We start from the raw sequence: 12316 nt of genomic DNA, 5'->3' as shown, positions 1-12316 counted from the left end.
ACTTTAACCGACAATGTGCAAAGTGGCTTCCAAACAAAATTGGCATAATTTTTTTCCCACAAATAGAGCTTTCTTTTGGTGGAATTTGATCACCTCTGTGGTTTTTATTTTTTGCGCTATAAACAAAAATAGAGCGACAATTTAAAAAAAATTTTTTTTATAGCGCCTACAAAATAGGTAGTAGTTTTATGGCACTTATATATATATATATATATATATATATATTTTTTTTTTTTACTTATGGTGGCGATCTACGATTTTTTTCCGTGACTGCAATATTATGGCGGGCACATCGGACACTTTTGACGCAATTTTGGGACCATTCACATTTATACTGTATAAATGTGACTGGCAGTGAGAGGGAGCAGACAATCAGTGATGTGTCACTAAGCAGAACAGGGAGATGCCTAGTTAACAAAAGGTATCCCCCCGTTCTGCCTTTCCGTGACCCGATCGCGGGACTGCCCGTGGGGGCATGGTCATGGAGACCGCGGCATACGCATGCCCGCTAGAAGCAGGATTCAAAGCAACGTGTATATATACACACGTTGCTTTGCCTGCCTGTGCCATTCTGCCGACGTAAATCTGTGTGAGGCAGTCGGCAAGCGGTTAATGAATGCCTATCATGAACGTAAAAAGAAAAAGAAAAAAATAATAATATTATTATTAAATGACTCTAGGTCTACAACCATCTTGTGTTTTTTTTTTTTTATAAAGAAAAGGCAGCTAGATTCTGCAATTACTTACCCATCTCCTGATGTAGAGTGTCTTGGAATTCTGCAAGATGACACCCTCGCTTCTACTTTTTCATGAATCTGTGAAGCAGAGGCACCAACAGGGTGCTCAGGCAAAGCCAGCCAATCAGCGATTCTGCCCTATAAAGAGCTGCAATGAAGGAGAATTGAGGGTGGCTGGATTACAGGAAACTATGATCCAGGTAGCAGGGAGAATTACCCAATTCTGTGTGAATGGGGGGTATCCTTTGGCTGATCCAAAAGGGAAAAAAAAGAAGGAATCCGTATATGGCCTACCCTAATGCCGCATACAGACGGACGTTTTTTGTGATGAAAAAAAAATGACGTTTGAAGTGATGAAAAAAAACGACATTTTTGAAACTTCATTTTCAAAAACGATGTAGCATACACACCATCGTTTTGAAAAATGATGAACAAAGTGACGGCACTCTAAAGGGGAAGTTCTATTCGCCTTGAGGCTGCTTTTAGCTGGTTACTTGTTAGTAAAAGACGATTCGCGCTTTTTTGTCTGTTACAGCGTGATGAATGTGCTCACTCCATTATGAATGGTAGTTTTACCTCCCGTCTCAAAACTTGCTTCTGGGCATGTGCGGGTTTAAAAACGTCGTTTTGCCCACACACTATCATTTTCATTGACACAAAAAATGACATTTTGAAAAACGACACAAAAAATTCGAGCATGTTCGAATTTTTTTTTGGTCGTTTTTCTGAAGACATAAAACGACATTTTCCCCACACACTATCATTTTAAATGACGTTTTCAAAAACGTCATTTTTTTTCATCACAAAAAACGATCGTCTGTATGCGGCATTAGGCTAGGTGCACACCTATGCTTTTACAGGCATTTGAGCTTGAAGAAGCTTGTGCTTTTTTCTGCATGGTTTTATTGAGATTCTTCAAGCTCCTTTGAGCATAAGCATTTTTTTTTCCCACAAACCCTTTTAGATAGTATTTTCTTTACTACTGTATAAATAAAAAAAGCTGGTACAAACGTTTTTTTGCACATTTTGAGCTCCTCCCAAAAACATGAGTTTGGTGGGGGTTGGGGGGGTTTCTCTGCCTGTAGGAACATATGTGAAAACGCCAGAAAAAGCCATAGTGTGCATGGACATGGAGGGGAGTTTCCAGGCAGAAAAAATAAGGGCTCAAAAGCCTGTAGGAGATGCTTATTTGAGCTGCAGTGTGCATAAGCCCTTAGAGGCTGCTTTCACACCGAGACGCTTTGCAAGCGATAGAACGCTAAAATAGCACCAGCAAAGCGCCTTGAAAGTGCCTCTCCTCTCACTCCAATGTGAAAGCCTGGAGGGCTTTGCGGGCGGTTTTAACCCTTTTTCGGACACTACAGGGGTTAAAAGTGCACCGCTAGCGGATGAAAACTTAAAAAAAAAAAAAAAAAAAGGACGGTAAGCGATTTACCATCGACATCTCAGTGTGAAAGCAGCCTTAGGCCCCGTACGCACGGTCGGACCAAACCGATGAAAACGGACTGAAGTTCAGTTTCATCGGTCCAAACCGCCCGTGTGTACACCCCATCGGTCTGTTGTCCTTCGATCCAAAAAAGAGAACTTGCTTTAAAATCGAACCGATGGGCGGCTGACCGATAGGTCAATACCGATGGTTAGTACGCAGAAGCATCGGTTCAAAACCCGCGCATGCGCAGAATCAAGTCGACGCATGCTTGGAAGCATTGAACTTCGTTTTTTTTCAGCACGTTGTGTGTTTTACGTCACCGCGTTCTGACACAATCGGTTTTGAAAACGATGGTGTGTACGCACATCAGGCCACTTCAGCGGTGAACGAATGAAAACAGTCCGTCGGACCATTCTCATCGGATGGACCGACCGTGTGTACGCGGCCTTAGAGTCTACCTGTATTGATGCTTTTACAAATAACCACTGTACAGTGTTTAACCCAAAAGTGATCCTCCAGTTACAAGTGTGCGAGTTCCATCATCCTCCAACTTCTTATACTCCCATGGAGACTTCAGCAGCATAAATCACCTCACCATAATCTTACATTTCATGGATAGGTGCATTTGACCTGCAGTTGACCTTTCTAAACTACATTTGACTTCTTCATACAGGTTTTGTAATACCATAGACTTTTAATGGAATGGAAACCCGAATATAAGCTCTTCAATACAAGCCCCCTACATCTACCAATTAGTTAAAGGGGGTGGGAAGGTTCTCTTGCCTATATTTTAGACACTGCAAGTTTTCAGGGCTAGCATTTAACGCTTTGACTTGTAGTCCCCCCACAGCTGCTGACCCCCAGGTGATGCTACTTGTGGCCTCATGTTGTTCGTACCGAGTACAGAGTACAACAGTGCCAAATAAAGTGGTAATTACTTTCCTAGATGAACAATACAGAGTGTCATTCTTCCTCTTCTCAATTCCTCCTCCAGTGACTTTTACCGTGCTAATCCCTCCACAAAGGAATATTGTAGGAATTGGGAGATGCCCTTTGCCCTCAGCTAATCCTCCAGCAAGCTAGCTGCTAAATTAGCTCTGTTCCAGGTCCCGGTTATTTTTTCTAGCGTTAAGCTGCCTCGGACCCTCGCTGCCAGGCTGCCGCATTCTCCTCCACGCAGAACAGATTTAGACAGCAAGCAAAAAGCGCCATCCACTTCATTAATTCCTCATTTTTCAGAGCCAGTGAACTGTTAAGTGTATGACATGCTTTACTTGGAATCAAATTCACATGGACGAGGGGCAGACATGATGCAACGGGACAACTATGAGCCCCATAACCAGAAGAGGACCTGTTTATTTATTCTCACACACCAAGAATTACACTTGTAGAACTGATATACATCAACAATTCACAGCTTACATATAAAAAATCACTCAATGTTTAACGATTGTCAAAAAATAAATAAATAAATAAAGTCAAAATGTGAAAAAATCCCTATAAAAACCCTCCCATCTCTGCTAGATCACACTGCATTTTTCAGTCTTCAAAAATATTCTTCACCCATCCAAAACACATTGGGGCAGATTCTCGTAGAATGGCGTAACTTAGGGCGGGCGTAACGTATCTCATTTACGTTACGCCGCCGCAAGTTTTTCAGGCAAGTGCTTTATTCACAAAGAACTTGCCTGTAAAGTTGCGGCGGCGTAGCGTAAATCACCCGGCACAAGCCCGCCTAATTCAAATTAGTCGGGTAGGGGGCGTGTAGCATTTAAATTAAGCGTGTGCGCCGTCCGTAAAAAATCCCAGGGTGCATTGCTCCAAATGACGTCGCAAGGACGTCATTGGTTTCGACGTGAACGTAAATGGCGTCCAGCCCCATTCACGGACGACTTACGCAAACTACGTAAATTTATACATTTTCGACGCAGGAACGACGGCCATACTTAACATTGGTTGCGCCTCATATACCCAGGGGCAACTTTACGCCGGGAAAAGCCTAACGTAAACGTCGTAACTTTACTGCGTCGGCCGCGCGTACATTCGGGAATTCGCGTATCTAGCTAATTTGCATACTTGACGGGGAAAACGACAAAGGCGACACCTAGCGGACAAAAAAAAAATTGCATTTAAGATCCGACGGCGTAAGAGCTTTACGCCTGTCGGATCTAATGGATATAATGGATCTAATGGATCTAATGGATCTCTAATGGATATCTATGCGTACAGACAGATATCTCACCGCTCAGGTGAGCCCCGTGAGCAATCAAGGGTTGTTGAACCACCAAGGTGCTGGCAATGCTAATGATAGCAAATAAATGGACGAGAACTGGACAGCCGCACAAAATCACTTCTGCACAAACAGTCACTGCAAACCAACAAGATACAGTATGGCCGACGCGTTTCGCACTTACAGTCAGTGCTTAGCCATAGATACGACGGCCCAGATTAGGACTTACGACGGCGTACATGGCGTTGCGCCGTCGTAAGCCCTTTGAGAATCTGGGCCAGAATTTTCATTTAGCCTTGTTCAAACGAGCCGGCTGAGCACCTTTAACAAAAATCAAGCAGAAAGTGTTTTTAATCTGCTACAGTACCAATGTCAGGACGTTAGCACTGCTCTCTAAAGTATTGAGCACCAACATAAACATAATCTTAGAAGTTTCTCCTGCCGAATGAATTTTATACCAGCTGACATTCGGCCAGTATGCACAGCAGCCTGTCCCGCTTCTATCTAATGGGCATGCTGGAAAACCAGCAGCCGATCGGCAGCCATTCAGCGCTTGCAGCCAATGGCTGCGAGTGGTGACCGATGTATTTTCGCAAGCAGGGGGAGGTTCCCCTGACAGAACACAATATAGCTCCGGGGGAGATTGCTGTACTGGCAGTTAGTGCATCAAGCTCCTCACAAGCTCCTACAGTGTGTACCAGGCCTTAGGGCTCTTTCACACGGGCGGCCCGTTCAGGTCCGCCTGCCAGTTTTTTAGGCCTGACCTGAACAGGCGCTCCGTGCTCCTCTATGGAGCCGCGGATGTCATCCGACCCGCCAAAGTGTGACGGAGGAAAAACCTACTTTTCCATCTGTCTGGCAGATCGGATCGGGTGAACACGGACAGACGTGTGCGGGGACCGCCCTGTCATCCGCCGTCTCAGCGGGGATCAACGGAGCGATCCCCACTGAGCAAGCGGAGGTTCACAGGGCGCCCCATGTGACAGGTTAGAAACAGGTTAGTAAAAATAGTGGAGGTTGTGAATAACGTGTAAAATAATAATCAATTTGTATGTAGCGCTGCTTTTTTAGGTTGATTTCTTAATATAATCAAACAATTCTGCAGGATGTTGGCTGACATTATTACCTGTTATCACGTTGATGTCTGGGTACTCGTTCTCGCAAATCTCCACAGCTCTACTATCCCTCTCAAATGCCTCTCTCAGTTCTTTCTTCACAGCTGCTGATCCACAGAGCCGGTACAATCCTACCACCTAGTATGCAAGACCAAAAACAAGGAAGATGAACATATATTATGTTATATATATATATATCATGTCACATGCTAACCAACATAGGATTACAATACCATAAACTCACAAAAACAACGATGATTCATATTTACGTCTAGAGGTCGACCGATATATCGGCCGATATTTGGCCGTTTTTATGAAATTGGCAGCGGCCGATTTTTTTTTTTTAAATCAGCCGATTCGCGGCTGTAACAATGAATGGCCCGCATGGCCGCCTGCCCTGCAGTACTGACCAGTGCTCCCGCAGCATGCATTCCTGAATCCTCCACCCGCACGGCCACTATAGAAGGGAAGGAGAGATTTCACTGGCATCGCATCGTAGTGCCCCGCCCCCTCCCTCCCTCGGCGTGCTTTATTAGCGAAAGGAACAATTGGCCCATTACAAGCATCTGCCGCCTGACTTGGTAACTCCCCCCAGCAGGGGATCGTGGCCAGCACTAGCTCTGTCCTCCTTTCTTGCTGAGGCGGAGCCTGCTGGCTGCTTGTATTACACTCTTGTTCAATGATTGGCTGGTCATCTCATCAGCATGCACCTAGCCTATCAGGTGCATGCAGATAGATACCAGCATGTATGGAGGGCAAGTTGCCAAAATTGTGTGCTACTGTACTGTGCCCCCCTGCAGACTTTATTTAATGTCTTTTTAAAGTGAAACCTGGCTGAGGCTGGCATTGAGAAAATGGATGAGGATGACTCTGGGTGTATATCAGAGTTACATTGTGGAGATCCTCTTCACAATGTAACTCTCATCCTCATTAATTTTTACAATGCATTGCAAATCAATCATCTTCATTACCACAACCCAGCACCACCCACGCCTAGCACCACCCATCCCCCTCCACGACGCAGCACCACCCATCCCTCTCCGCGACGCAGCACCACCCATCCCTCTCCGCGACGCAGCACCACCCATCCCTCTCCGCGACGCAGCACCACCCATCCCTCTCCGCGACGCAGCACCACCCATCCCTCTCCACGACGCAGCACCACCCGCGCCTAGCACCACTCATCCCTCTCCACAACGCAGCACCACCCATGCCTATCAAAAAAAAAAAAAAAATCGGCCGCAAAAATCGTCATATATCGCCCATCGGCCGCCCTGATTTCTAAAATATCGGCATCGGCCATAGAAAAACCCATATCGGTCGACCTCTATTTACGTCCCTCAGTTATCTCTAAATACCGCACTGTGCAGATCTAAAAAGTGATTGCCATGGGGTGGAAAAAACACATGGAGAGTTCAGGAGCTAGTCAGTCCAATCTAGGAGAAGAAGTGAAAACAGCTAATCAGAGACTCAACCGATCCAATGACTTTTTGATTTTAGTCCTAAAACTCACAACAAAGCACCTGCACAAAGTTCTCCAGGAAACAGACATTGCCAGCGGTGTTGACCTCCGGTGTCTCCTCCAGCTCTCACTGATTCCTCCTGCAGACCTTCAGAACATTACTAGAGACAGTAATGATGTGGAGATCAGCAGCAGGAACCCGGAAAAGGGCATTCAGCAGCATGGGCTGCGGGAAAGGAAAGTACATACTAGAGGTCGACCGATAAGGGTTTTTCTCTGGCTGATGCCGATATTTAGAAATCTGGGCGGCCAATGGCCGATATATGATGCCGATTTTTTTTTTTTGTGGCACCAATTGGCACTGGAAGATGGCACTAGCAGAAGGCACTTATTGGCACTGGCAGGTTGCACTAGATGGCACTGAAAGATGGTACTAGCAGATGGCACTGATTGGCAGGTGGCACTAATTGACACTGACAGGTGGCACTGATTGGCAGATGGCACTAACAGGTGACACTGGTTGGCACTGACTGGCAGGTGGCACTAATTGGCACTGGCAGGTGGCACTGTGTGGCAATAGTTAGCACTGGTTGGCATTGGCAGGTGGTACTGATGGCTTTAGTTGGCACTGGTAAGTGGCACTGTTATTGTCACTGGCTGGTGGCATTGGCAGATGGCACTGGATGGAAGGTAGCACTAATTGGCACTGGATGGTGGCACTGGTATTGCCACTGGCAGATGGCACTAATTGGCACCGGCAGGTGGCACAAAAAAAAAATGGTGTCACCCCCCTCAATACAGACCCCCTCTCCCTCCAGTATAGACACCCCCCCCCCCCCCCCGCTACAGACACCAGAGAGCGGTGTGTGTCCCACGAGCGTGGGCCCCTCCTCCTCTGTGGGCGTAAACAGAGAGGAGGGCCGCCACGCTGGGTGTACCAAGATGGCCGCGGCTCCGGAGCTAGGCCGTAGCCGCGGTCTTTCCTGATGCTGTGACCACGACGGCAATCCGCGGATCCCCGCCGCGGTCACAACATCAGGAAAGGCCGATGCCGATTTCTCCAAAACGGCCAAATATCGGCCGACATATCGGTTGACCTCTAGTACATACACTCAACTTCATTCCTTTGGAAACCTCAGTAAACCTGGGTTGCTTTAAGCATCTACAATTGGTTTTATCATTTTTTCCCCCAGGGGGGAAAGCACGAACCTACAATGTAAAGCTAACTCTCAGCCAATCAGAGAAGCTTTGTATTTATTGCTACATCGCTTTCTCTGAATGGACGAGCGCCGATCAGATCGACTATACTGTGCTCTGGGTATGAGATAGGAAGGTCTTGGCTTGAACCAGGAACACAGTGCGGTATGCTATATGTGGCCTCAGCTACATACAGTTTATACAGCACATCCAACAGCCTCACACATTAGTGAGGGACGATGTAAAGTTTATCAAAAGCTGGAGTTCAGCTTTAAAAGACAATTGGCCAGGATAGAAATATGGGAGTCAGCCACCAATGGAGGTGCATGCTCCACATCTGTTACCCTGGAGCTAGTCATGTGCGTTTAGATCTCTCTCATTCAGCCCCAAACGTTGAGCTGTGTTTGGCCAGCTTAAGTAAGTTCCTAACCCAGAGTAAACACGTGCACACTAAAGTTGGTGATGCATAGTTAGATTTTTCAAACCCTTCAAATGGAATTTCTAAAAAATAAAAATAAATCACTTCTCGGAAAACATTCTTTCTTGCCAACGAGTCAACTAATTTTGCTCGAAAGCCCTAAAAACTTCTTCCAGATCTGCCATTTGAATGGAATCCCAGATGCAAAAACAGGTTCTGTTACAATATGTAGAATTTTTCACAAATGAAAACCACATTCACATTTGAGGTTCATTTGTTCAAGAAAAATGTCCCATCTTGTACCTTCGCATGTTCTCGTCACTACGGTCGAAAATGAACATTCATCCCACTAACCATTAGGAAATTGAACGAATGCTCTGAAAAAGGAAAATTTTTGAACAGAATTATACTAGTGTATGGCCAGCTTATCTTTCACAACACATCATATCCATGTGCTTGTTCCATGCCTGCAGCTCAACATGCAGTAATAAAAGCGATTGTAAAGTCTATTATTTTTTCTTTAAAAATAACAAACATGTTATACTTACCTGCTCTGTGGTTTTGCACAAACCTCCTCTTCTTGGGTCCCTCTTCAGTGCACCTGGCCCCTCCCTCCTGTTAAGTGGCCCCCACAGCAAGCAGCTTGCTATGGTGGCACCCGAGCCGAGTCACAGCTCCCTGTGTCCATTCAAGAAACAGAGCCGCGGTCTAGCTCCACCCCCTTTATTTCCCGATTGGCTGGCTGATTTTGATTGACAGCAGTGGGAGCCAATGGCAGCCGAGACACTCATACAACATAGCTGGATAGAGATGGGCTCAGGTAAGTATTAGGGGGGGCTGCTGCACACAGAAGGATTTTTATCCCAATGCATAGAATGGATTAAGATAAAAACTTCTGCTTTTACAATCACTTTAACCACTTAACCCCCGGACCATATTGCTGGTCAAAGAGCAGGCCACTTTTTGCGATTCGGCACTGCGTCGCTTTAACTGACAATTGCGCGGTCGTGCGACGTGGCCCCCAAAAAAAATTGGCGTCCTTTTTTTCCCCACAAACAGAGCTTTCTTTTGTTGGCATTTGATCACCTCTGCAGTTTTTAGTTTTTGCGCTATAAACAAAAATAGAGCGTCAATTTTGAAAAAAAAATATATTTTTAACTTTTTGCTATAATAAAAATCCCCCAAAAATATATAAAAAACAATTTTTTTCCTCAGTTTAGGCCGATATGTATTCTTCTACTAATTTTTCGTAAAAAAAAAAAAAAATCGCAATGAGCATTTATTGATTGGTTTACGCAAAAGTTATAGCGTTTACAAAATAGGGGTTATTTTTATGGCATTTTTTTTTTACTAGTAATGGCGGCGATCAGCGTTTTTTTTCGGTACTGCGACATTATGGCGGACACTTGACCCATTTTTGGGACCATTGGCAGTGAAGGGGTTAACACTAGGGGCGGGGAAGGGGTTAAGTATGTCCCTGGGTGTGTTCTTACTATAGGGGGGTGGCCTCACGAGGGGAAACACTGATCTTCTGTTCATACATTGTATGAACAGAGGATTAGCATTTCCCCCCCATGACAGGACAGGGAGCTGTGTGTTTACACACACAGCTCCCGGTCCCCGTTCTGTAACGAGTGACCGCGTGTGCCCGGCGGCGATCGCCGGCACAGGAGTCGGGGGCGAGTGGGGGACGCACGCGCCCCTTGTGACCTGCGAGAGAGCCGACGTAGAGCTACGGGCTCTCGCGCAGGAGAGCCAACCAAATGTAAGGATTCATTCTTTTATATATATTTTTTTTTTAAAGGTTTTTATTTGCCATATACACATACATAGGGGATAACAGAATATGCAAGGTACAAGGGCATTTGAAAACATTCCTAAAGTGTAGGAGAGAAAAAAAAACATGGTCCTTGACCTCCATATACAACAATACTTCAAAAACAACCCTAACACGGGTTCTCATAGCAGTGTACATAGCATTTTCCTTATTTATTGCAATTACAAAATCTCGCACTCCAGTCCAGGATATACCCTATAATACGTTAACCCATATCATGTAGAACAGACATAGAGCACCATAGGAACCAGGAAAAGAAAAACAAGTTCTAATAATCGCAAAAAGTACTCTGGTCTTTGACCAGCAATATGGTCCGGGGGTTAAGTGGTTAAACAGCACCTGTCATTTCAGATCTTGTTAGCGGGCATCCACTCACCTGCTGCCGCCACGTCCTTCGACTTGTTGCGTCACTGCCGCACCACCAGCCGTCCCATTAAAGTGAATGGGACTTCCTCGAGGGCACTGCCCGAAGGGGTCTCATATCAGACATTTACCAAATCCTCAATGAATACCCCGCACAAACCAAAGGTAAACATACATATATGCTCCGATGGGAGAGGGAGCTGGGGGAGGTGCTCTCGGAGGACGAGTGGAGGGCAGTCTGGAGGGAGGCGGCCAAGATTTCGATCTGCACCCTTTATAAGGAAAATATGTATAAAGTGCTGTTCTTCTGGTACCTGACCCCGGACGTCCTCCACAGGATTTACCCCTCCACTTCTGACCGATGCTGGCGCTGCAGCCAAGCCAAGGGCACACTGTTCCACATCTACTGGACGTGCCCCCTGATTGTCCCATTCTGGACTCAAACGCAAGAGCTTCTATCTCGCCTCCTGGAGGCGCCCATACCCCTCTCCCCGAAGCTGTTCTTGCTGGGCCTATCCCAACCTCGCATAGCTAAGCCCTACAAGAAACTGCTGAGACACATAACCACAGCTGCGAGGTGCTTGATAGCGCTTCATTGGAAGAAACCAATCCCCCCATCACAAGAAGCCCTCTATGCTAGGGTCAAAGATGTAGAACTCATGGAAAAAATGACGGCTAGGATCCAGGATAGGTTGGATGCCCATGATCTGGTCTGGGAGAGGTGGCACGTGGTGGAGGACCCGCCGTGAGTCAACAATAGGCCGCCAAGGTACACTGCTCACCCTGACAATCTTGCCTGCCCCCCCCCCCCCTATCTCCCCTGTCCCATCCCCTCTCCCTTTTCCTTCTCGCCTCCCCCCCCCCGCCCTGTCCCCCCCTCCTCACCCCATTCCCTCCTTACATCCACCCCCCCTCTTTCCCTTTCTCTTCTCTTTCTTTACTCCTTCTTTTAGATCTCCAATTGTGTTACATGTCACTGATAGCAGAAATAGATATGGAGCCACTGTGTAAGCCCAGCTAGCTGGAATTTTGTACCTCCTTTCATCTTTTGCACTTGAACTGCTGCTATATTCTGTACTGACATTTTATGAAAATAAACAAAAATTATTATTTGAAAAAAAAAAAAGTGAATGGGACCATCGGCGAGTCAACAGCCGGTTCTCACAGGGGCGACTCAGCCACCTGACAAGTCGCGCTCCGCTCTATTCAATAGAACCGTTCTAAAAGGAGCGACGCAAGTCGCTCCGACTTAGAAAAAGGTTCTTGTACGACTTTGGGGGCGACTCGGGGCAACTTGCATGGACTTCAATACAGACGTTATTTTGCAAGTCGCCTCTCAAGTCGTCTTGCCGAGTCGCCCCCAAAGTCGCGCCGCCCCTGTGTGAACCGGCTCTTAGTGTTCCTTTAAAAAGGGTATTTAGCTTTTTATTTTAATTTTTTTTTGTAAAAAAAAAGTCATTAGGGGGGAAGGAGGGTGGTTAAGGGGCATTTCTATATCAGAAGGGCTTTAAACAAATAAAACCGTAAA

At 46.1% G+C, this 12316-nt stretch overlaps 1 protein-coding gene across 1 annotated transcript in view; it reads right to left on the bottom strand.

Annotated features, from left to right (window-relative positions):
* SYDE2 (synapse defective Rho GTPase homolog 2) overlaps positions 1–12316 on the bottom strand; it is an 83720-nt gene that overhangs the window by 14906 nt on the left and 56498 nt on the right. The window contains exon 5 of the mRNA XM_040360563.1: positions 5523–5649. Coding sequence (XP_040216497.1) covers positions 5523–5649 — 127 coding nt within the window. The remainder of the gene's footprint in view (positions 1–5522; positions 5650–12316) is intronic.

The sequence above is a fragment of the Rana temporaria genome, chromosome 7 (assembly GCF_905171775.1).
Source record: "Rana temporaria chromosome 7, aRanTem1.1, whole genome shotgun sequence".
NCBI lineage: Eukaryota > Metazoa > Chordata > Amphibia > Anura > Ranidae > Rana > Rana temporaria.
This window is presented reverse-complemented; position numbering and strand designations above follow the sequence as displayed.